The following is a 26,806-nucleotide window of genomic DNA, read 5'->3' on the forward strand; positions in this document are numbered from 1 at the left end:
CTTGGAGAAAGGAAGGTGTTTAAGGTTAGGATTAAGGTTGGGGTTGAGGTTAGGGGTCCCATTAAGGGTTAAAATAGGGGTAGGGGGTCCCGCTTTAAGGGTTACACCTCCCGAGGAATGGTTAGGGAATAATAAGAGGAAATAAAGGGAAATGAAAAAGTAAGGAAAGAAAAAAGCAGGAGAAGTCTTTTCCTGACCACCTTAGCTTTCAAAAAGGAGTCAAGAATTTCAAACTTCAACAATTTTGATAGCTTGTCTTTTATTATACTCCTGGATTGCCTTTCTTCCTTCTGTTGTAGATTGTATAAGCGTGAAGAGGAGGAACGAGGAAGGAAATACCAACCCTGTAAACTAACCCTGTGTGTGTGTGTGTGTATGTATGTGTGTGTATATATATATATATATATATATGTTTTAGTCTGATCAGGAAACAGTTTATTACTGACTCTTAAATTCCCATTATTAGTCTGTGTCATTTAGTACCTTACAAAAGGACCTTACAGAAGTACTGTATTTAGACGTACGACAAAATCACATTTCTGGGTAACAATAATAAAGTTTTTTTTTCTTTCAGAATAATACTTTCTGTCAACATGAGTGTTACATTACAAAAAAATTTAAATCTGCAATTTGGATAATTTGGGGAGAGGGTACTTGATTTTTTTATGTGTTTTATATTAAAGGCTTGACCATAGAGGTCCTTTAGACCTAAAGAATGGAGAGAGGGGTTTGCTCAGCGTGGTAACTGTTCTCAAACTGCTCCCTGAACTGCTGCATGGCTCAATGGGCTGAGCGTGTGGCTCAAAGGCAGACATCCCTCCTGTCATAAATCTTAAGCAGGCCTGAGGCAAGATCCATCTTTGTTTAATATTTTAGTTTCATTTTCCCCCCAGACTTCTTATGTTGTTAATATATACCTTTTCTTTAGTGTTCTTGTTAATGGTTTACCCGGTCTGTGCCTTGTTTAGTTACTTGTGTTTTACTTGTGTTTCTCATGTAGTCTGGTTAGTGTATTTAAGTGCCTGTTCTTGTTATTTTCCTCAGTGGGTCACCCAGGATGTGTTGCTGTGTATTATTAGCCGTACTTACCCCATTTTAGTTATTGTAGTTTCCTGTAATCCTCCCAACCTCTGTCAATATTATTCTAAAGGCAGCTCCCTGCCTTACTTTAGTTTTTGATGCCTCATGGTCCCATTGTTTTTGGTTTCTGTATTTGTGTTTTCTGTAACAAATCCCTGGTTTCTTGGAGCCGCAATGTGAATCATCTCTCCTTTGCCATGCCCCACCATAACCAATTCATGTCCATGAGACCAATCATCATTAACTTCATATTAAACCAAGAGTACTGATTAAAAACTTGAGAATACTGTACATTAATCCAATAAAATAATGACTGGAATGTTAGTCTCACAGAATATGTTATTGTATCGCAGTCAGACCCAGTGAAGGAACTAATCTGGTAAGGAGTGAATTTAAATTACAGAGGGGACAAAATACTATAGTGAGTGGGCATGACAACTCATGAGCCAGAGACATACTTCAGATAGCATTTGCTCTTAGTTTACCTTTATGAAAGTGAAATAAACATACAAAAACGTTAGAAAATTTGCATTACATTGTAAGAGAATGGCAAGGTTATCAATTTAGATGGTAACCTCAGTGTGGGTAAGTACAGTCAGCCCTCCATATTTGTGGGTTTCATATCCATGGATTCAATTAACTGCAGACTGAAAATATTCAGGAAAATAAACATTCTGTAAAGTTACAAAAAGCAAAACTTGAATTTGCCACACACTTAGCACTATACTGAATCCATGTAAATGAAATGATGTGTAGTTTTGGGTGCTGGTGTGTGTTACAGTGTGCATGTGTGTTAGGGTTATGGTGTGTGTTAGAGAGGGAATGAATTTATATTATCTCTTTTTGATTATATTTTCTATATGTGCCATGATGGTTGCCTCTGTACTGAACATATAGTTTTGTTTGTCATTATTCCTTGAACAATACAGTATATTTACATATCATTTACATTGTATAAGGTATTGTAGGTGATCTAGAATTGATTTAAAGTATCCTGGAGGATGTGGGCAGGTTATATGAAAAAACTACATCATTGTATATAAAGGACCTGGTCCTGGAAGCAGTCCCCTGTGGATATGTTAAGGGCCTTGCTCAAGGACAATATTTAATTGTTATACTGCATTGATGCCCAAAATGGTTTCTGCTCCTTACCGTGTTCAGTATGATTCCCAGTAAGGTGTCTTCCTCCCCTGATTATCACAGCAAGATTTCTGTTACTTGCCATGTTCAGTATGATTCCCAGTAAGGCCTCTGACTTTTACAAAGTCCGAGTAAAAAGGACTTCTTACTATGTTCCAATTCTGCTGATAGAAGCTTTCCCCACATCTGTGTAATATAATGGATAAACAGATTAATGCATCTGTCTCTGACTTGCCAGGGTTCTTCATTAAAGGGTTTGCTTGACATCCATGTTGGCTTATAGTGTGGATCCTCCAGGATCTGGGAGGTGAGCTGACATTGGCTCAAAGGTCAGAGTCATGGGCAGATTCCAGCTTGTTTGATAAAGCACTAAGTACCGCATCAAATTTCTTGTAACGTTCCTGACGCTCCGCTCTAACCCCTGCTTGGCCCCAGAAGAGGCGAAGGGCAAACTCTGTCTGGAAGGCCTCCAAAAGCTCAGGGATTGGTTCCCAGCCTGCTAAGGAAGCAATAAAATGTCAGCCACTCAATATTTTGTGAAATTATCTGACATAATGAAAAACTACAAATCCAACCCCAGCTGCTAACACCGCTGGGGGTGGGTTTTGGGCTCCTGCTTGGTTAAGCACCCACCTGTTAGCAGAGCATGAGCGTGGGCCTGGTGTTGCCCAGCACTGAGAGCAGAGTTACGGGCCGACTGTAGGATGCTGAGGAGTAGTTGGCAGCCATGTCCTGTGTGTTCACCTGCATCCTCTCCTTCCATTAGCCTGAGCAGTGGCACCAGGTGCGGCACAGAGACAGACTCACAGTCCATGGCCACTGGCATGAGGAACATCAGGTAAACAAGGGAATATTAAATATTTATTCAGGCAGTGACATTGCACTGCAATGACCTTGTTAGGAAGCACCACACACCCCTTTTCAGTGACCTTATGACCCCATGCTCTCACAATACATCTACTGACGCCATAGGAAGAGTCACTAGAGACATGAACGTTGCTGCCGAGATAAGTGAACCTCTCAGTGCGGTCAACATTCTGTCCACAGACAAATACACTGCTGATGGCTGTGCCCAAGATATCATTAAAGGCCTGGGTCTTAGTTTTGATCCTGGACACTTGCAAATCCAGATACTTTGTCTTATTGCTCAGTCTCTCGAGAGCCCCGACCAGAGCCTCCATTGACTGTGCAAAGATCACAATATCATCAACAAGTAAAGATCAGTGAATCTTTTTTCACATTCTTACCCAAAACCTAGTGCATAGCAGGCACTGAACAGAGAAGGGGCAAGAACATGCCCCTGATGAATCCCAGAATCAACTGAGGAGAACACGGAGGTTCTGCCTCCACTCTGCATAGCACTCAAAGTACCAGTGTACAAGCTGGCCATGAGATCCAGCAACTTCAGGGGGATCCCACAAAATCTCAGGATGTCCCACAGGACAGATGCATCAACTGCATCTAACACATTATTAAAAATGACAAAGATTGCAAATAAACTCAAATAAACAATATTCATGTTTATGCTTACTAAGAACCCTTAGTGCCCAGATGGTTCCTAGGCATAAAATTAAACTGTGACCCTAGCAAGGACCATAAACCCAAATGCAAGTGTGACCCTAGCAAGGACCATAATGAGAACAGTGTTATTTTTTAGTAGTTGCCACAATCCAGGCAATTACCTTTCCCTTTCCAGATAGGAACAAGAAGTCCTGTGTCCAGTCAGTTGGGATGATACCTGACTCCCAAATGGAAGCAAAGATTGTCTTCAATGCCAGGAGGACAGCTTTACCACCAGCCTAGTGAAGTTCACCCTGGATACCACAGTTTCCTGCAGCCTTCTCTGCCCTAAGCTGGTTCACCACCTGTACAATCTCAGTGAGACTGGGTGGTTCACAGGCAATTGGATAATCAGCCTCAAGAACTGTGGACCCAGAGATGTCCAACGTCATAGCCGGAGAATCAGCTTTAAACAGCGGCTCAAAGTAGCCGGCCCAGTGGGTTACACCTGCAATGTAATCTATAAGGACTGTTCCATCACCCACCCTGACTGTGACCCTCTGAGGAACAGATTCAGATGCTTAGATTTTCTCTGTAAGCAGGATGTGGGTCACTAGACCATAGATGATGTGTCACTTGCTCACAGATTCCTCTAACAAACACCACCTTATCTGACATCAGAGCCATCCTATTCAGTTCCTGGTATAGAACAGAATTGTCATCAAAGTAATCACTTTCGATTGCTCTCGATAATATCTAGGGTTCCCTGTGAGATGAAACACCTCCTTCTGAGAACACCAACAACATCCACACAACTCTCAGCCTCCTACTGGGTCTTGTCATGGAAGGTTGCCCACATCACATTAGAATCAGCAATTGCACCCAAGTTTACACAAAAACTACATGCAGTCTCAATAGATAGAGCCTAATATTGGAGTTTGGCCAGGCCCAGCCTCATTCCCCTAGTAGGTAGTAGCCTACTGGACCTCAGCTAGATCTTCAGACTAGCAACAAAAAGTCTGTGGTCAGAATTCACAAATTGGGCACTTCTGTAGACCTGCAGTTTTGTAGGAGCCTCCAGTGTCTGCCCATGAGGATGTGATCGATCTCTTTCACCACACCACCAGTGTTAGAGTACCAAGTCCAATGATGCAGCTGGGACCAGGATCTAGTGACCCATAGCCCCTGACCTTTTACAAAGTCAAGGAACATAGAACCACTTTCACCACAGTCGACAGACCAATGAAGACCGATACAATCCTCATAGCTGATTCTAACAGTGCCAGTGGTCACACTGAAGTCACCCATGGCCAGAGGAGTGTCACCTCATGGGCAACTGCTAAATGAAGAAGTGACTAAAATGTCTCCCTCATCAAGACATCACTCCCCGTGGTCAGAGCATATATAACAGATAAGGCACTCAGAGAGTGCTTTAATCTGAGTCTCATAATATGCTCACTGAAAGGAGTAACCTCTCCTGGTGCCAACACTTTATCATGGTGGAGGGGTTTGCATGTTACAATGATCCCAGCAGCTAAACTGCCCAGGCCTTTATGCCCCTGGTAGTGTCACCCAAGGCAAACAGGTCTTGGGTGAGGAGCCAGATGAAGTGCGGCTCATTAGACCCCTCATGATGATAAACAACATGGAATCATGTTTTCCCTCACCCGGACACATCATCTCCCCCCCCCCGGAGCCAGGCCTGTGGGTGGGGCTCGATGGTGAGCACCTGGTGGCCAGGCCTGCACCCATGGGGCCTGGTCGGGCACAGCCTGAAGGCGGCACATGGGTCCCCCTCCAATGGGCTCACCACCTGTAGGAGGGGCCAAACGGGTCAGGTGCAGTGTGAGTTGGGCGGTAGCCGAAGGCAGAGACCGTGGCGGTCCAATCCTGGGCTGTAGAAGCTTGCTCGAGGAACATGGAATGTCAACTCTCTGGCAGGGAAGGAGTCTGAGCTGGTGTGCAAGGTTGTGAGGTTCCGGCTAGGTATAGTCAGGCTCATCTCAATGCATGGCTCGGGCTCTGGAACCAGTCTCCTTGAGGGGGGTAGGACCCTCTTCCACTCTGGAGTTGCTCACGGGGAGAGGTACCAAGCAGGTGGGCATACTAATTGCCCCCAGGCTGGGCACCTGTGCATTGAGGTTCACTGCAATGGATGAGAGGGTAGCCTCCCTTCACCTTTGGGTGGGGGGACGAGTCCTGACTGTTGTTTGTGCTTATGCAAACTGGGCACTTCTGTTGACCTGCAATTCTGTAGAAGCCTCCAGCGTCTGCCCATGAGGATGTGATCGATTAGAGTACCAAGTCCAATGATGCGGCTGGGACCAGGATCTAGCGACCCATAACCCCTGACTTTTTGCAAAGTCAAGAAACATAGAGTCACTTTCACCATGGTTGCCAGACCCATGAGGACCGACACAATTCTCATAGCCGGTCCAGAGCGGGAAACTGGTGCAGCATCAACACTGTGTACTATTTATGCTCTGCCTACCTCAGCTTGGGACATTGTAAATCGGTGGAAGGAATACTTTAAAGACCTCCTCAATCCCACCGACATGCTGTCCAATGAGGAAGCAGAGTCTGGGGCCCCAGGGATGGATGAGATCTGCCTGGAGTTCAACGCTCCGGATGTTGGAGGGCTGTCCTGGTTGACATGCATTCGCAGCATCATGTGGATATTGGGGGCAGTACCTCTGGATTGGCAGACCAGGGTCATGGCCCCCCTCTTCAAGAAGGCGGACCGGAGGGTGTTCATAACTTTTAGCACCTTAGGATTAGGTCTCTACTTTTTGCAGATGATGTGGTTATGTTGGCTTCATCGGACCGTGACCGTCGGCTCTCACTGGAGCAGTTTGCAGCTGAATGTGAAGCAGCTAGGATGAAAATCAGCACCTCCAAATCTGAGACCATGGTCCTCAGCCAGGAAAGGATGGAGTGCTCTCTCCTGGGTTAGGAGAAAAGTCCTTCCCCAAGTGGAGGAGTTTAAGTATCTCGGGGTCTTGTTCACGAGTGAGGGAAGGATGGAGCGGGAGATCGACAGGCGGATCGGTGCGGCATCAGCAGTAATGTGGGCGTTGCATAGGTCTGTCATGTTGAAGAAGGAGCTGAGCCAAAAGGCAAAGCTCTCGATTTACCAGTCGATCTACGTTCCTACCCTCACCTATGGTCATGAGCTGTGGTCCTGTCTGCTGTTTTGGAGCTGCGTTAAGTTTTTATGGGGACTGGAGTACCAATCAACTCCAAAATTTTTTTCTCTGAAAGTTACTGGACCCAGCACTAACTGGTATGCTCTTTGGATTTTAGTTCAGTACAATCATTTCTCAAAAACTGATTCAAAAACTGACTTGCTATGCTTCAAAATTTCTAACTGTAAATGCATCTTGGATATCCTATCTAGCAGACACAGATGGCACATTCCAGCAATGTGATACTGATTCTGGTGCTGAGCCGGTGCCTAATTTGGAACTGGTTTCATGCTTTTCCACGGGCTCTGGCACAGCTCCACAGAATTGCTGGTATGAAAAAGCAAGCCCATGACGCTGGCATGCATTATATTATTATGTGATTATAATACTCGTTATCATCACATAATTTTGTTATTATTATACTATATGTTAAAGCTATTAAGGTATGTTAGGATATTAAGGTATACTTCCATGCTGCTTATGAATGCTCAATGAGTTCATTGTGAAGGTTCACTGAATGTTCTATGAACACATTATAAAGGCAGTTAATGTAAATGAAAATATTACTCATCCATACAATAAGCTGTTTCCTTCTCTCCCTTACTATGTTCTTAGTACATCTTCAATATATGACTATGATATACAATGACTGGTCTAGCTAATTTAAATTCACCGAGAAGTAGTCACATAGCAAACTCATTACATAGTTTTACATGTAATGTTAATAGAAATAGAAAGTTAATAGAAAATAGCCTAGAAAACAGAAATTAGCCTTCTTGCTGCTGTTAACACTGACATGGAATCAGGGCCATCAGGGTCGGGACCTGTGAGCTCGGTGCTCTTACCATCTTCTTCGTTCAGAGCTTTCATGAACGGCTTGAGTGTCTTTTCAAAAGACACTGCACTGTCAGTGTGGTTCCTTCTTAAGGCTCGCCACGTCTTCTCCAGTCTGACCACCTGTTACATGCCAAAATCAGTGTGTGCTACAGCTGATGATACTGGTCAAAAAACCTGCATGCTATTTTAATGCACGGGAGTCACATTTAACGCATAGTACCCATTTCATAGGCATAAGCAAATAAAAACAATCCTACCTCACTTACAGCCCACCTGGCAGTGTCCAACATCTATGCATATTAACTTATAGCAAGACTGTACTGCTGTAACATACCAAAACAGATTTTTATCACCTATAATAAATGGTGTCTGCTTCCAATACTAATAATATCCAGGAGAGGCCCTGGTATGAAGATAAAGCTTCATGTATCATAAAAATGTGTGATGGGGCCACCTGTGGCAGATCCAGGGCCTTCATGACAGCAGAGAAAGCGTAGTAGTCGTGGGCTGTATGCCGCAGCTCCTTAGCCAGCTGGATGATCTTGTGCAACACAGCAGCTCTCTGGCCCACAGTACCGGTGCAGCCCAGGATGTCTATAGCCAACCCCAACGCCAAAAGCTGGTGCCTGCCACAGAAATAACGTAACCTCAGAAGAAGTTGGTGCCTGCCACAGAAATAACGTAACCTCAGAAGAAGTTGGTGCCTGCCACAGAAATAACGTAACCTAAGAAGAAGTTGGTGCCGGCTACAGAGAGAGAAGAGTCTCAGAAGAAGCTGGTCCCAGTCAAAGAGAAAGGGGACCCTCAGAAGGAGCTGGTCCCAGCCAAAGAGAAAGGGGAGCCTCAGAAGAAGCTGGTCCCAGCCAAAGAGAAAGGGGAGCCTCAGAAGAAGCTGGTCCCAGCCAAAGAGAAAGGGGAACCTCAGAAGAAGCTGGTCCCAGCCAAAGAGAAAGGGGAACCTCAGAAGGAGCTGGTCCCAGCCAAAGAGAAAGGGGACCCTCAGAAGGAGCTGGTCCCAGCCAAAGAGAAAGGGGAGCCTCAGAAGAAGCTGGTCCCAGCCAAAGAGAAATGGGAGCCTCAGAAGAAGCTGGTCCCAGCCAAAGAGAAAGGGGAACCTCAGAAGGAGCTGATGCCAGCCAAAGAGAAAGGGCAGCCTCAGAAGGAGCTGGTCCCAGCCAAAGAGAAAGGGGAGCCTCAGAAGGACCTAGTGCTGCCACAGAAAGAGGAGACCCTCAGAAGGAGCTGGTCCCAGCCAAAGAGAAAGGGGACCCTCAGAAGGAGCTGGTCCCAGCCAAAGAGAAAGGGGAGCCTCAGAAGAAGCTGGTCCCAGCCAAAGAGAAAGGGGAGCCTCAGAAGGACCTAGTGCTGCCACAGAAAGAGGAGACCCTCAGAAGGAGCTGAAGCTCATCTGCACTGCTGCCACAGGTGAGATGTTCTTCAGGAACAAACATGCAGACACATTGATATACAGCCACCTTTCCAGTAGGTCCTGTCTTAGCTGGTGTCCATGTGGAAGTGTGATGAGCTCCAGGCCAGAGCTCACGCCCATCAGTCTCTTTTGCTCCTCTGTCACGCCTGTGATCCGTGCTACCTGCAGAAGTAGGATGGATACAGATACTGAGGTTGGGGGTAGAGCTGAGGTCTTTGTCACCCTGAGCAGGGGGGTATTCCACAAAGCAGGATTGCCTTACCATATAACCCTGGAGATTTAAATCCCACCCCTGCTCTGTACACGCAGAGCTTACTTATTCTCCCTCCTCAGAAAGATTTTCTGCATGTTCTCCCACATTCAAAAGCGATGCAATTAGATTTATCAGTCTTTCTATTCTGAGTGTAAAGTGGAATTTTATGTGGGTCCCCACAGTGTATTAAAAACCTGTTTTTTGACGTTGTAGATATAACTCTTCAGGTCCCCACAAAAATTTGTGAATGCCATCAAAGAAGTAAAAATACAAAAAATGTTTTGTTTGGTTACTTATGGTTAAGGTTAGGGCTGGGTAGGGGTTAAGGTCATCATGTTATGATTAGAATTTTCCCCATAGAAATGAATGGAGAGTCCCCACAAAGATATCATGTCAAGTCTGTGGGTGGGTGTGTGTGTTTGTACCCTGTGACATACAGGGAGTAAGGTGAAGTAAAGCATTTTCTGAGAGGAGAGACCCTTTGGAAGGTAACTGGTTTTTCTGAGGATAATGGTGCACCTGGCAGTCGACGCTGAGGATATGCAAAGCCGTGGTCCTGGCATCACTGCGGCCAAACAGCTGCTTGAGGGCCAGCAGGACCGTGGGCTCTAAAGGCCGATTGTTATCTGGAAGCAGCAGGGAATGGAAGTGCTCCAGGCAAAAGCAGGAGGACATCTCAAACTCCGGCCGCACAAACTGTGGCTCATTCCCTTCGGGTGGTTCCTCCTGCTCTGGAGCCGTCTCAAGGAAGTTGAAGCTAGTCTCGGTGATGCGGGCACGACTCTGCCACTTCTCCTCAGCCCGCAGGCGATCAGCATGGCTGCGAGGCACTGTCACAGGGGCACGTGGAATGAGCTCATCATATAAGTGGCTGGGGTCCTCCTCTGTCTGGGAGGGGGTGCAGGGGAATAGGGTGGACACCCGTAGGGGCTTGGGAGGCGCCCGGGAGTGCAGCTGTCCATCAGAGCCTCGCGGGGTGGTGCCCCCTCCTGGCTGAGAGGACTGGACATGTTGAGGCAAACGAGGGCTCAACAAAGGCTCACTGCCTGTCCGGAAAACAGGAGAGATGGTGGTGGGGCTGGCTTCCACAGGTACCTCAGGTGCTGCTCCTAGTAAGCAGAGTCAGAGACATGGATGACAGTGAGAGGGAGCATGCCTGACAGATCTGTGATAGATCTGTGTGTGGGTGTTTGCGTGTGTGGCTGTAATATCTACCTGAGCACAGGTTGCTGTCAGACTGAGCAGACTGCAAAGATGGTCTTCTTCCTAGAATCTCAAGGTTGGCTGGGTGACTGCCACTCTTATCCTTACTCCTGGTTCAAAGACAGTGAATTGCCAAGATTTTAAAACAGCAGAATATTTCTTTTTAAAATACAATCACAATACAATATACCGCAATGTCCCGAACAGAGTCACATGTATCCACTGGGCAGATGAACTGTTATTCATCTGCTATTTTACGGATATAATGCTCCATAACACAGCATGCCCTAAATCTAACAACTATTTAGAAACAGAGTTCAGTGAGCCTAGAAAGAATATAGTACAGACACTCCTCTACTTATGAATGAGTTACGTTCCAGACAGCCGTTCGTAACTTCAAATGTTCGTATTCAACATCATTTTAAGGGTATACGCAAGTACAAAGACCTAGGATGCTGGGAGTCCGAACGCTACGCTGCTGTACGGTGGGAGTAGTGGCCATGGAGTCGTACTAGGCGGAATTGGGGCACAGAAAAAAGAATGATGTTGCGGACAGGAAACAGGAGCTGAAGGAACACAATTTGGACTTACAGTCCTCTTCGTTTGTATGTCTGAAAGTTTGTAATTTGAAAGTTTGTAAGTAGAGGAGTGTCTGTATTAACTATTATGAGACAAAGACTTAGACCTAAATGCTCCACTGGGGGCTCCTGTGTGGATAACTTAATATCAATCCCATTAATAAGATTTAATGAATCACAACATAAACCCACCAAAAAAAACGTACTATTGAACATTTGCTCTTTAGGAAGTAAATAACTTCTTGTCAACAACATGGTGCTTGACACTGGTGCAGACCTATGTTATTTAACAGAAACAATTCTCAGACCCACAGACACTATTCCTCTTCTTGAAGCCTTACCTGATGGGTTTAGTTTCATACAGAAACCAAGTGGCTTTGGGTGTGGAGGCAGCCTGGCAGCTATTTTTACTCACTGTTGAAAATTGAACCAAAAATTATAGAAGATTTTATGCTAATTCAAATGGTGCCTGACCCACCCATCTATATTCTTATAGAATTCAGACTATCTGGACCAGCAACACTGAATTTGGGGAACGTCTTGCTGACTAAGGTAGCAACAATTACTGCATTAGTAACAATAAAATTACAAAGACTTCAAGCATGTTCAAATAACTGACAAATAACTTATGCAAACAGAACGAGCACACACCCTTAATGTTTTTTAATGGATCGCCAGCGACGCAGCATATTTCTTGCATCTATTTCAGTTTATATCTCGCTGAAATATTCATGTAGAATCATGAAAAAAATGCTGACTAAGTCTGTAATCTGTCTTCTTTTCAAAATGTTAATTGTCGGAAGTATTAAAGTTTTTAAAATTAGGCAAAATCGGCAAAAATTAAACCATGTCACCTTTCTATGTTTTACCTGCATTGGGGGCGTGTCATACCGCCCTCACCTGAAGATCGCTATTCGCATTATAAATAGCCACATTACCGTGTATTTAAATCACATTCACATTCGGTGAAACGTGGTCCAGATACATCCCCATCAGCGCCATAAAGGGGGGGGGGGGATAGCTCACGCATACACATTAAAATTGCTACATATTCAATGGCAGGAGCCCAGAAATAGTAACATGAGTTCGTTTTTTTCTTATTTATTTATCCAACTGAATGTTGCAACTACACCATTTAGTCATCTTCATGTAGCCAAGACTGATGATCAGATATCTGGGGTCAAAACAAACTGCCGCCATTGCTTACTATGTACTTTCATAATGTTTCTTCAAGTGTTCCAAACTGCATTTTGCAATGTCTGTACTTTGATGTCAGATTACAAATTTAACATAAATCTGACATATTTACAATATACATTAAAATTAAGATGAGTGTAATGCCAAAACAAATATATAAGAAATAATTTATCTGCCATGAATTAAGTTTATGATATTGAAAGAAATGTGTGATCATGTCCCATCAGTGAAAGTGCGTTCCCTACCCCAATTTCCCAGAGGGTTAATTGAACAGGAGCTAAAATCTATAATAACTAAAGCCAAACTGACTATTATCCACTGGACCCAATCAGGGACGGAATATGCGTTGTGTGGGCCCCTGGGCAAAACGTTCCCGAGGCCCCCCCCCCCCACAATCACCACAATTCAAGGGCCCTTGGCAGCCAAACACCATCCCTATAGGGTCAGGGGCTCTTGTTGGCAGAGGATCAAAGAATGTAGGCCCTCTAAAATAGACAAACGAAAATACATTGTTGATAAGCATTGCAAACTGTTTTGGGCTAGGGGCCCCACGGGGCCCCTGCACCCCAAGGGCCCCTGGGCAGCGGCCCCGCTGGCCCGGTCCGTAATCCGTCTCTGGACCCAATCCCCACTCAACTACTTTGTGTTCTGGAAAGACCGATAACATAATCGTTGTGATACAAACAGTTTTGTTAACTGGGTAGATAACACAAACAAAAGCAATGCATAGCTGGCTCATTAAAAAGCAAACACTGTCAACACCTGCCGCAGCGGACATTTCCAAGTCCAGTGCTGAGCCCAGCACTGCTGTTATAAACATGGAACAGAGCGCCTTTGCATCCACGTAAGGGACTGAAAATGTACGTCCTTCATCAGAAGATTTCGATAGGCCCATAGACAGTTTATTGATGATTTCGTGTTTCTCAAAGTTTATGTTTTTAACAACTGTATAAAGTAATGTTATTCATACAAATCAACTCAGGTGAAAGAATTAAAAAACATTCGTTCTCAGGGTTGCCACTTCTCATGCATCTGGTGTTACATGCCTTCAGACTCGCGTGCTCACGCAAAAAATCTCATGGCAAATATACACTGCTCAAAAAAATTAAAGGAACACTTTTTAATAAGAGTATAGCATCAAGTCTATTAAACTTCTGGGATATTGATCTGGTCAGTTAAGTAGCAGAGAGGGTTGTTTATCATTTTCAGCTGCTTTGATATTAATGAAATTAACAACAGTTGCACTAGAGGGGCAACAATGAGACGACCCCCAAAACAGGAATGGTTTAACAGGTGGAGGCCACTGGCATTTTCCCCTCCTCATCTTTTCTGATGGTTTTTTCACTAGTTTTGCATTTGGCGATGGTCAGTGTCACTACTAGTAGCATGAGGCGATACCTGGACCCTACAGAGGTTGCACAGGTAGTCCAACTCCTCCAGGATGGTGCATCAATACGTGCCATGGCCAGAAGGTTTGCTGTGTCTCCCAGCACAATCTCAAGGGTATGGAGGAGATTCCAGGAGATAGGCAGTTACTCTAGGAGAGATGGACAGGGCCATAGAAGGTCCTTAACCCATCAGCAGGACCGGTATCTGTGCCTTTGTTCAAGGAGGATCAGGATGAGCACTGCCAGAGCCTTACAAAACGACCTCCAGCTGGCCACTGGTGCGAATGTCTCTGACCAAACAATCAGAAACAGATTTCATGAGGGTGGTCTGAAGGTCCGATGGTTCACCATGAGCACATGTGACAAACGTGAAAGGGTCTGGAGAATCTGTCTAGAACATTATGATGCCTGTAACATTGTTCAGCATGACTGTTTTGGTGGTGGGTCAGTGATGGTCTGGAGAGGCATATCCATGGAGGGACGCACAGACCTCTACAGGCTAGACAATGACACCTCAACTGCCATTAGGTATCAGACTCTACGCTGGTGCAGTGAGTCCTGGATTCCTCCCGGTGCATGGCAATGCCTGGCCTCATGTGGCGAGAGTATGCAGGCAGTTCCTGGAGGATGAAGGAATTGATACCTTTGACTGGCCCCCATGTTCGCCTGACCTAAATCCAATAGAACACCTCTGGGACATTATGTTTCGGTCCATCCGATGCCGCCAGGTTGCACCTCAGACTGTCCAGGAGCTCAGTGATGCCCTGGTCCAGATCTGGGAGGAGATCCCTCAGGACACCATCCATCATCTCATTAGGATCATGCCCCGATATTGTCAGGCATGCATACAAGCATGTGGGGGCCATACAAACTACTGCATACAATTTTGAGTTGCTGCAATGAAATTTCAGCAAAATGGACTAGCCTGCCGCATCATTTTTTCACTTTGATTTTCGGAGTGTCTTTGAATTCAACCCTCTGTAGGTTTGTAATTTTCATTTCCATCAAACGATGTGGCATTCTTTCACTCCTAACACATTACCCAGTCCATATCAGTATAGATATCCAGCATGATTTTTTCCCATTGAGATCTGATTCGTTTTCAAAGTGTTCCTTTAATTTTTTTGAGCAGTGTATATTATTCCATTGTAAACCTAAAATTAGCTACATCAAAAGTATTGGGGTGTTTTGCAAACCATAAAACTATTAACAAGGTAATAAAACTCATAAATGTATAACATAAATGTAAATGTGTGCAGACTTGTCTCTAGTTGAAAATGTCACTCCAGTCAGCTGCGCAAAGTTGGCAACCCAGCAGTTTATTTAAAATGATAATTAAAATGCACTGCTTTCAGCTGAAGGGGTTTGTCATTCTGTTTGCATTGTTACTCTGACAATTATAAAACAAATGAGAAGATATTAGCTATGTCACTTTTTACACCTATCTTTTCAAAATAGGACAGCCCATACCCAACTGTATTAACAATTAAAGTGTATTTAATATATCATGAAATATTTTTTTTAATTTACGTAAGGAGACAGGACATGCAGCTATTCCTAAAATCTGGAACAAGTAATACCCTGATATAATACCGTCACCGTCCAAAAACTGAAAAATACCGTAATAATTAGGGATGCACTGATACTGTGGAAAGTAAATTTGACATTGGTAGGCCTGGGAGGGAAGGCATATTGGGTCTGTTATGTCTTAGGCGAGAAGAGATTGTTTTTAATACTTTGTGTTCTCACTTCATGATAGCTGCCTGTGGTTGGTTCCGCAAATGCTGTAGAGAGATCAGACCTTGGAGAGACGGACAGTGGAGTAAGGGAGGGGAGAAACCACCTGCAGGAAGAGATTCGATGCTGCCCCAACTGGTGCACAAAGAGTTGTAGTTATAAAGTAGACGCAGTAGACGATACGCAATATGTTATGCAGTAGTACAAATGTATAAGTAATTGTTATATTAATCATACTAATCATATGTTAACCATGTATTTACAGCGATTCAATGAAAATACATCAATATGTCAATAATTAATCAAAGGACAACCAAATATTTACAGTGATTCAATGTCAATATAATCAATATCTATATTCATATCTCAAGTAGGAGCCTAGCAGTCGAGACATGTTTTGGTAAATTGAGCTAGATGGGTGGATTTTACCTTGCTGCCAAGGTGAATCAATAGAGCAGGAGAATTGTGTTTGTTATACGTTTGAGCTCGGTTTGTTGGTGTTTTGTGATCAATCAGGACTTAGAAGTCCTTATCTGGAACTGATGGTTTATCAACTGGTTGCTTTCGGTGCTGGGATTCTTGGTACCTGGTGCCAGAGTGTGACGGGAGCGCTTTGCTGGATTGCTCGAATAAATTTTTATTTGCGTACTTGCTGATACCAAGTACCGATACTGATATTTATTAGATTGGGTTTCCATGAAAGTGCAATTATTTAGGAGGCATGTTTTATTTTCTTCTTTGCAGATTATAATAACCCTATAATAAGGCAAACCATTAACAGAAAGCTATTCCAAACCAAAATACACAGATCTTCCTGGTTTAAACAAAAACATTCTTCTAAAAAGCAGTGTCATCACATTAGACAAAATGTAAATATAAGCAGAAAAAAAGAAATTAAATGTACTGTTAACACAGCCAACATAACTGAAGTGAGAATAACCATTACTGCACATTTCAGTTAAACAAAGTATTCGCCTGTAACGTGATGTGGTGAAGTCTAAATGTCTCATCCATCCATCGTGCCATTAAACTGTGGAGAGACATTGGGCAGACATTGCTAGTCCATATATCAGTCATATGGTTGTGCACTTAATGCCACAACATCATGCACCAGGGACCTAACGTGATTTTTCACACCATCTTACACCTTTGGCAACATAAGGTCTGTGATGTAGGGGCGACTGGGAATTTTATATCTCCACCACACCGAGAAGACATCGAAATCCAACATTATCAACAAGCGAAAGTGGTTGATCATCAAGTGCAGTAAGAGCCTCTGTTATTTTTATGGCCCTTATGGTCTTTGGACATTTTCTCTCGCTTTTGTAAAACTTGAGTTAAGCTTGGTTGCTGCTGTCTTGCACTAGCATTAGTGAACTCGCCAAAGTTTTTGGTTCATTGTTTCTCCCTAGACATTGAAATCCGGTAGGAAAACAAATCACATCTGCCGGCTATGAACAGTTTGATGTAGTAAAATACCATTTAGTGTTATCGGTGTGTGGTATTGGCAATTTATTTACGAATACAAGAATTTTAAAGAGGTATCGGGCCGATACTGGTATTGGTGCAACCCTAGTGATAATTTTAGGTCATATCACCCACCCCTACTCTCCCCCTTTTGCCATTCATTCCCTCTTATACTCTCTGTCACACATATTTTAGTAGGATACAATTCGATTAACCCTCTCGGGTCTAGGGGTAGGGAACACACTTTCACTGACTGGGACATGGGCACACATGTCATTCAATAGCATAAACTTCCTTCATGGCAAATTATTTCTTATATATTTGTTTTGGCATTAACCTCATCTTAATCTTAGTGTACTTTGTAAATATTTCAGATTTATGTGAAGTTTGTAATTTGACATCAACGTATAGACATTGCAAAATGCAGTTTGGAACACCTGCAGAAATATTATAAAAGTACATAGAAAGCAATGGTGGCAGTTTGTTTTGATCCCAGATATCTTATCACCAAAGTCTTGCCTACATGAAGATGACTAAATGGTGTAGTTGCAACATTCAGTTTGATAAATAAGAAAAACCAAACTTATGTCACTACTTATGGGCTCCTTTCATTGAATATGTAGCAACTTTCATGTGTATGCATGAGCCATTCACACCTGGCCACATTCCCCCCCCCCTTTATGGCGCTGATGGGGATGTATCTGGATCGCGTTTCACCGCTGCGTTGTTCATACTGTATAATTACCATGTGAATGTGATTTGAATATGTGGAAATGCGGCTATTTAGAATGCGAATAGCGATTTTCAGGTGAGGGCGGTGCTACACGCCCCCGATGCAGGTAAAACAAAGTAAGGTGACATGGTTTATTTTTTTCCGATTTAACCTAATTATAAAAACTTAAAAACTTCCGACAATTGATGTTTTAAAAAGAAGACAGATTATGGATTTAGTCAGCGTTTATTTCATGATTCTACATTAAGATTTCAGCGAGATATAAACTGAAATAGACGTGAAAAGTAGGCTGTGTCGCCAACAATGCACTTGATCACAAGGAGCCCTACTATGCTCATTTTAAAGGTTCATAATTTTACTTTTGTGGCCTAATAGATTAGAATGCTTCAATTTTTCAAACACAATTTTTTTCAGACTGTATATCCCTATTCACACCATCTATAACTTTGTCTGAAATGCTGTTACATTTTTTGTAAAATGTGACTGGCTTTTTTAAATTTAGGCTTATTTTTTTAAATCTCCTGTTATTGTGACTAAGACAGGATGTGAGAGTAACCAGTAACCACTAATTATTATTATTATTATTATTATTATAACCAGTCCACTCCTACAAATATGGATACGATTGATAAAAAATAGATTTCCACCCATTTTGCAGATTTTTTGTCCCACCAAATAATCCAAATGCTCACCCACACATGACATTCTGGTCACACCTCTGATCTATTGTCCCTTTAGATAATTGCTTTAAAGTAGAGGCCTGAATGACTGAAAGATTTTTACCAATAAATGCTCAGGCAACTAAGGTTCTGTTGTTTGGTGACAGGAATGTTATAATCTCTGCACTTCACTCCAAAGGGCTGAACTTTTTCCTCAGTCTGTAACTTAGGCATCATCTTAGATACAAGCCTCTCATTCAAATCGCATGCGAATGCAGTATCAGATGTGTGCTTTCTACAGCTATGTAACATTACCAAATTATGACAATTCCACACTATTCAAAACATTGACAAATTGATACATGCCTTTGTATACAGTAGGTTAGACATCTGTAATGCTGTTATCTGAGAGCACACACTGCACACTAAACACTTTGCAGTGTATTCAAAATGCAGCAGCTTGAATTGTCACCAGCAGCAGGAAGTTTGAACACATAATCAAATGTGCCTCGTGAAAGGTGTTACATAAAAATTAATTGAATTGAAATAATTTTATCCAATGGATACTTCTTTTAAATGTGAAATGGGCTAAGTCCCAAGAAACTAAAACAATCAGATTACAATTTCTGTAGAATGTTTTGCTTAATGTTATGCTAATGCACAGCTGTAGTGGATAGTTATAGTGCAGGCTCGCACAGGATGATCCTTACTTCCAGGACACACATTCGTAATGTGCCATTCAATTATGTCACTTTTGTTTGGGTGCACACAATGAAACAAATACAACTCCAAATACAAGTATGGAGCCTAAATGGTGGCACAGGAGGTAGTGCTCTCGTTCGGCAACTGGAGGGTTGCAGGTTCGAGCCCTGGTTCCTCCTGACCCCATCAAAGTGTCCTTGAGCAAGACACTGAACCCCAAATTGCTCCCGGTGAGCAGGTTGGCACCTTGCATGGCAGCCTCCGCCACCGGTGTGTGAATGAGTGTGTGGATGGGTGAATGTGAGGCATGAAATGTAAAGCACTTTGAGTACTCATAGGAGTAGAAAAGCGCTATATAAATGCAGTCCATTAAAATTCACAAGTAGATAGTCAACACAAAACATTGTGCTAATTGTTGCTGACACAGATCAAGCTGGTTACAGTCAGTAACAATCAGACCTTTGGGAACATTTCTGCTTCCGAATAAATTGCTCCAGCAATAGAAAGACAGTAGTTGGTAAGGCTAAGTCTGTCCACCCCTTATGTATGAAACTCAGATATGTTGCTGGAAACACAACCAGCATGCATACATGGTGTGTTTACAAAATTTGAAAAAGTTCCTACAAATAACTTTTTCAGTTATCACTCAACAAGATTGAGTGTCAAAACTGCCATTTTTTGGCATAAACACAAGATAGTCAACTATGACCAGACATAAGATGCATATGAATAATACAAGACAGTATACAGGCTAGATAATCACTCTGATACCAGTTTTATAACAGCAAATATAGCTTCCTAGAGTCATTTCTTATGCTAAAACCTGGATTTGGTCACAATGAAAAAAAAATATGAGGCTGGAAGACAGATGGATGCACTCAGCACTTGTTCTGACATGCGGGGACTTTTGGTAGTTGCAGCTATGCAGTTAGAGGTGCTTATTTTCCAGTTTTTCAGATTAAAATGATCAGGAGCACTGATCAGTGGTTAGAGCTCTAACATTTCATTGTTTTAATCCTTTTCTGCCTCTTGCCTTCTCCATTTCTCTGCACTTACCCACACAAACGTTATACTTCCAGTTCATACTTCCAAAGAACACAGTTGAAGAACAGAATGTGCTCCTGTACATTTTCTGACATACCTGAGCAAGTTACTGCTGATGTGCAGCGTGTCCATCTGGCTGGAGGTGAAGCTCAGTCTCTTACTGGCCTCAGGATGCTGCTTCTGTGCCCTTCCTGATCTGCACAGTCTGCCTCCACTTTCACACATAGCCTCACGCTCACTGATAACGCGCAGAGGCACTGTGCGTGTGATGGGCTGGAAGATGATGGCTCCTGAGGCTTCAGAGATGGGTCTCCTGCCACCCACATGGAACCGGACTAGAGCTGGGACGTTGTCAAAGCGGTCCTGCTCAAACTGGAACAACACCCGCGTGTAGCCCTGAAACAGTATGATTTAGAACTGGGCTCAGAACGAGACCTACAGTGATGCTACAGTTCACAGACACTGTGTGCAAGTCCACCACAGTGGACCAGATACAGAACCAAGACCCGGGTCTGTGTTGAGTCAACATCTAGAGTTGTACCTTCTTGGGCCGCAGCACCACTCGGATGATTTTGAAGTGCATGGGCTCATTCTTCCACTGACATGTCAGGACATAGTCCCCTGGGCTGCTCCAGGAGTCGCGGATCAGGAAGTCTCCATCACGTTGCAGCAGTACCTCTGCACCCTACATGGAAGAAAGCTCAGGTCAAGGGGGAAAACAGGCAAACTCTCAGAGTTACTGTTAGGGAAGCAGAGGGCACAGCTCAGCCAAAAAGCAGGAGCTGATTCACAGACCCGGAACAAGCAGCAATGCAGGGTAGTATAAGATCTGTGTTCTCTTATGATACCAGTGACAGCTACCACCTGTAAGCTCAGAATCTGGGTGATGCCACTCACCTCTCGGCTGATTGGACCGTGATACCAGGCATGGCTCCTCATGTCCTCCGTGCTCAGCTTCAGCTCCTCCTCCAGTTCTTTCTTCAGGGAATCCATCCCTCTGCTACTTCCTGATGCCTGCCAATCAGGGATCCAAATCAGAGCCACACTTCACATTCACACAATGCACACAGAGTACCAGCCTACATGCACCTACATGTCACTGCATGTGCAGGAATTTAAAAAGGCATGCAGAGAAGGGGTTAATGGATGGCATTTGTAAAAAAAAAAAACAAAAAAAAACAAGGTCATTATGACCTTCTGTAGACATTAACAGATTTCAGACACAGATAATTTACTGTGTACCTTGTTTAACCCTTAAAAGTGTGTATTTAAGTTTTTTCCCAGAAAAAAACGAAGGTACATCAGTTTTTTTATTTATATTTATATTTTATTTTCATTTACTTTATTTTTATTTCATTGGATAAAAATGGGGAGCGGCATGGTGGTGCAGTGGTTAGCACTGTTGCCTCACACCTCTGGGACCCGGGTTCGAATCTCCGCCTGGGTTACATGTGTGTGGAGTTTGCATGTTCTCCCCATGTCGTCGTGGGGTTTCCTCCGGGTACTCCGGTTTCCCCCCACAGTCCAAAAACATGCTGAGGCTGATTGGAGTTGCTAAATTGCCCATAGGTGTGCCTGTGTGAGTGAATGGTGTGTGAATGTGCCCTGCAATGGGCTGGCTCCCCATCCTGGGTTGTTCCCTGCCTCGTGCCCATTGCTTCCGGGATAGGCTCCGGACCCCCCTGCGACCCAGTAGGATAAGCAGTTTGGAAAATGGATGGATGGATGGATAAAAATGATCACGTAAAAGGCCATTGACTATATGGTACATTCAACCATGTTCTGTCATCTTCAGATGCATGAGTTTCCTCAGGCTGAAGCCCAGCCTGACCTGCACCCAACTACCACATAAAGACATAGCAACCAAAGTTAGGGGGAGCATTCTGTGGAAGGCGGACACACTAACACTAACACACACTAACTGAGCACTGATGCTGCTGCTGTAGCTGCAGTAAGAATACCAAAGAACAGATATAACATCTAGAGATGCAACGATCAATCATCTAAGGACTGGAATTGGCCAATTTTCAGCATGTTCGACCCAGACTGGAGACCGATCAATCAATCTAATATATTTCCAACACTAACCCAGTCTGTTTTATTTCACGCACCACACATCATACGCACAGCGACACAGGCAATAGCCTCACAGCTGAGAACACACTCACAGCCACACATTAGCATGTTGTTAGTTCACTCGCAGTCACAAAGCTTGCAATTTGTAATACGTGTAAACTGTGGAGGAACCACCACGAAGACGTGGGGAAACATTGGAGGTAAACTTTAAACTGATTATTAAACATATACTAGATAATCTAGAAAAGGAATAATCATTCAAATTGCAAAGCTAGCTAAGGCTTTTCTCTATGTCAAAGTAAAAATGTTTTAGCGAAACTTTAACCCCCTGCGCTATAATGTCTGTTCAGTATAAAGTATGAAAAAACCTGATCTTAATCTAGCTCACTAACAATGTAAGAATTGTATGTGCATTACATGCGATGTTGCTTTTAATAATATTACCCTGCACCTATAATTATTTGGAAAAGTATGGTACAGTTTTATTTGCAGATTTGTAACCTATGGACTTTTTAATTTTAAGACAAATAAAAAAAATTAAAAAAAAAAGTTCAATGTTGTGTTATCTGGTGAATTTACACATACTGGAAAATGATAAGTACCTGCCCTTGTTTGGTAAAGTAACATTTTTCAAATTATTACATACTCCAACTACACACTGTGTAAAGAAGTGCTTCCTCAAATTCATTTAAAAATGGTCTCCCGCTAATTTCCATTTATGGCCACAAGAGCTAGTATTTAAACAAAAAGCCATTTGGCTGAACAAAACCCAGCCCGTTAGAATATTATATACCTGGATCATGTCCTTCCTTAGTCTCCTCTGCTCGAGGTTAAACAGATTCATGTCAGCTACTTCTACTTATTTATTGTTTGCATTTATATATTTACTGCCTGTGACTAACTCCAAGCAATCTTCTTTTACCTGTTTTTGATTCTTTGTTTGTTCCTTAATGATCATATTACTTGTCCTTGAGTGTTCCTTGTTTATGACTTTTGTCTAGTGGACTTTCTCATTTTTCACTAAATATTTACTACAGTTTAAGTACATTTACCACAGCCATTAGTTTCCATGTCTGTATTTGCTTCTCCCTCCTTTGCTTCATCATCGTAGAATATATTAGGGGGTCTCTGAACACTCAAATAGCCCAGGGGTCTCTGTGTAAATGTAGCCCAGGGGTCTCTGACTGTGTAAATGTAGCCCAGGGGCCTCTGACTGTGTAAGGATGCTTTCCACTGCACCAGGTCCGGTACTTTCAGTACTTTCCCTTTTCCATTGACTTCTGGTCAAGTACCAGTACCAAAAGCTCAAGTACCTAGAATGCCAAACCAGCTGGGGTACTTTTTTTGGTACTTTAGGGTGGGACTTGACTTCTGTCTTTTTTGGGACTTCTGTTGGGTTGATTGGTTATTCAAATAGCCTGCCTCTGAAACACAAAATATAACTGCACTCCTGAAAAAGTTATGAACTCAGAAAAGAATGATAGACTATATAATGTATGCATGGACAAATGAAGAGACCCCAGCTTTAATTGCGATCTGATTGGACAAACCAGAAGATGATCTGGATGGCACAACAAGAAATGAAAAAAATTGTTGTAATATGCTAGGGCTGCAAAATATTGGGGAAAAATATCAAATATCCCACTGTTATTTTGTTGTAGTAAACATCGTAATATTTAAATAGCCAAAAAGGAGTTCAAAAAAGGGAAATTTCTCAAAAATCCTTCTAGGAGTGATTTAAACAGCAAGGATAAAAATGATCATGAATGGGTCTGAAAGCATGTGCAGAACTCACACAAAAGCAGAGGTAAACTATAAGATGATTTCTTAAACCTATACTAGATAATCTTGAAAAGCAACAATAACTTGCAAAGCTTGCTAAGTTTTATTTCTTCTCTGGCAAAGTTAAAAATGCTTTAGTTTGAAACGTTTGAAACTACAATGTCTGGACAGTATCAAGGTGTGGGAAAAACTGATCTCAACCCAGCTGGCAAATATACAGAACCAAGTAGGTTTTTGTCAAATAATTAAGATATAGTGGTTTAAAATGCATGCATATGCTATTCAGCTTAGCTGCTGTGGTACTTCAGGACACATACAGGATAAACATGCTGCCAAGACCATAATTTAATGTGCAATATGCTGCCTTTTTATAGCAGTTTCCTTCCTGACCCATCCCATTCGTGCCCCAACCGGGTTCCCTGCGCTCTGTGTCTATCCGGATACAGGGGAAACAGCACATGCTGTGGAAATCTGTAATGTCACACCGATGAAGACTTTTTAACTGTTCTCAGGAATACATGAATCTAATTCCATCTAATTTAACTCTGGCGTCTTATTATGGACAATGCAAAAATCTGCATCGCAAAGATTATCAGCTGAATAAAGTAAATTTAACAAAAAGTTATAGGTGAAACCCAGTACTGCGTTAAGTAATAAAGTCTCAATATTGATACGCTTTAGTCGTTTTTACCCACTCCAGTTTCCTGTCTTATGTGTGAAAGATAGAAGAGAAAATCCGATCACTAATACTATTTATTTTTCCTCTGTACTAATTTAGCGAACAGACATTCGCATGTTAAAATCGAAAACTACAGAAAGGCCGGTTTACTGCTTGGGCGACATCTATATCACCTTTTAAAATAAATTAAAATTTTATTTGTGCATATCACATACACAAAACTTACCATCCTAATATTTTAAGATAAAAATTCCAGGAAAACAAATGGTTGCTTTGACACAGTAACTACGCTTATGAAACATTTCCGTAGTTATGAGTTATTAATTAACTTAGGGCATTACGGAAGATCCTTAACGCAGCGTCGCAGCAAAGCGAACGGCCCCTTACCCGTGTATTCATGGAGAAGGTTCTTATCCTCTTCTCATTAATCCAGAGCACCATGCGTACTGAAACTCCGTCTCCTTTCCACTGCGGCTAGTGCCTCACCTGGGCGAGTCTTCACAGGCTTTCGGAGCCCCTTCCGCAGGGAAATTCCACAGATTCCACACGGTGTCAGATCAGGCTTTCCATGTGGGAAAACTTCCCACCGGCGGCTGTATATCAGGTCCTATACACCTTGACCGTCTGACACTTCGTATTCGCTTAGTACAACCCTTGCCCCACCTTAGCTATTCAAACATCTGCTACTTTATCGCATACGAGATTTAATGTGGATGTAATAATTCTGTTACAAATATACTTCGGAAAAATTAACTGTCGGTCGTCTGCTCCCAACCTTTTCCATGACTACCGGTTGCATTACACATTTACCAAGCAAGGCCTGGAGATAAACAGCGTACAAGTTATTGTGACACCAGCTGGCACAACCCCCGAGCGCCGCACCCAAAAGCCCCAGGCGCAGACAGAGGTGCCTGTGTCTGTACATGCGCAATGCCGTATGGAGCGCTGAATAAGTCTGTATCTGCGTAATACCTTATTTTATATATATATATATATATATATATATATATATATATATATATATATATATATACAGTACAGGCCAAAAGTTTGGACACACCTTCTCATTCATTGTGTTGTCTTTATTTTCATGACCATTTACATTGGTAGATTCTCACTGAAGGCATCAAAACTATGAATGAACACATGTGGAGTTACGTACTTAACAAAAAAAAGTGGCATAACTGAAAACATGTTTTATATTCTAGTTTCTTCAAAATAGCCACCCTTTGCTCTGATTACTGCTTTTCACACTTGCTAAACACCTCTGGGAACTCTTTCAAGACTGTTGGAAAACCATTTCAGGTGACTACCTCTTGAAGCTCATCGGGAGAATGCCAAGAGTGTGAAAAGCGATCGTATGAGGACTCAGTTCACGACCCAAAAGGTGACCTGAATCATTTTTTCACATTTAAAATAATGTAAATACAAATAATTAATTCAAACCTCAGAAACACTGATTTTTTTCAATTTTTTTCCTTTTTCTGTGACCAAGAATATAGACTTAAATTAAGAGCAAAAAAGGGAAAGAAAGAACAAACGTTTACGGAAGGCGGACCAATACACAACTGAGCATGTGCTCAGTCAAAAACAATACAGTAATTTCAAAAATATATTTATTATACTGTATATTATTTTCATATGCCTAAAATGTTTATGTACATTTCGTCATGCCACACGTTGTATAGCGATGAACTTTGTTTGTACTGTAAACAAACAATACACAGTGGCCACTATGTGTGAATGTTCGTGAACAGGACTGTTCGTGGGTTGAGGTACCACTGTATTAGACTTTTGGCACTTTTAGTTTTTTGATTGCATTCACAGATCTTTGTAAGAACCTGAAAATGATCCCCGCAAAGCAAAAACAACAGGTATGTTTTACATTGTTGGGACCATTTTAAGCATAATCTACACACACACACACACACACACACACACACACACACACACACACACACACACACACACACACACACACACACACACACATTTTGGTCTCCCTCTGTCCTCCACAGATTCCTGCAGAAAACAACTGCAAATCTGTTACGGTATAGTCTTATAGTCTTATAGTCTTAAGTTTGAGCATATGGTCTTTAATGACACAGATTTAACTGTTGTTAAGATTGTAATATAA

The 26,806-nt window shown here is 42.5% G+C and overlaps 1 protein-coding gene across 3 annotated transcripts; it reads right to left on the reverse strand.

The window, feature by feature from the left end:
* Nucleotides 1-1,544: 1,544 nt before the first annotated feature.
* Nucleotides 1,545-25,546, reverse strand: sh2d3a (SH2 domain containing 3A). Of its 3 annotated transcripts, none has more exons than XM_049013841.1 (11): nt 25,057-25,546; nt 21,030-21,146; nt 20,674-20,817; nt 20,230-20,528; nt 10,640-10,737; nt 9,944-10,533; nt 9,218-9,333; nt 8,197-8,368; nt 7,751-7,862; nt 2,854-3,039; nt 1,545-2,716 (listed from the first exon to the last, which is right to left on the reverse strand). In XM_049013841.1, the coding sequence occupies exons 1-11, from the start codon at nt 25,108-25,110 to the stop codon at nt 2,544-2,546; spliced, it is 2,061 nt and encodes a 686-aa protein (XP_048869798.1). In that variant the 5' UTR covers nt 25,111-25,546; the 3' UTR covers nt 1,545-2,543. The 3 variants fall into 3 exon arrangements, 2 of the variants coding, with proteins under 2 accessions (XP_048869798.1, XP_048869797.1); XM_049013840.1 differs by having other exon boundaries at nt 1,545-2,719; XR_007398025.1 differs by lacking the exon at nt 1,545-2,716 and having other exon boundaries at nt 2,912-3,039; nt 5,388-7,862.
* Between the last annotated feature and the right edge of the window lie 1,260 nt (nt 25,547-26,806).

The sequence above is a fragment of the Brienomyrus brachyistius genome, chromosome 5 (genome assembly GCF_023856365.1).
Source record: "Brienomyrus brachyistius isolate T26 chromosome 5, BBRACH_0.4, whole genome shotgun sequence".
NCBI classification, from domain to species: domain Eukaryota; kingdom Metazoa; phylum Chordata; class Actinopteri; order Osteoglossiformes; family Mormyridae; genus Brienomyrus; species Brienomyrus brachyistius.

Bases quoted from the DNA above. Each gene is read 5' to 3' on its own strand.
- sh2d3a (XM_049013840.1), bottom strand. From the start codon at position 25,110: ATGGTGCTCTGGATTAATGAGAAGAGGATAAGAACCTTCTCCATGAAT. The intron at 20,818-21,029 runs GTGAGTGGCATC...TCTTCCATGTAG, and splicing joins ACGGTCCAATCAGCCGAGAG to GGTGCAGAGGTACTGCTGCA. The intron at 10,738-20,229 runs GTATGTCAGAAA...TCTTTGAACCAG, and splicing joins ATCAGCAGTAACTTGCTCAG to GAGTAAGGATAAGAGTGGCA.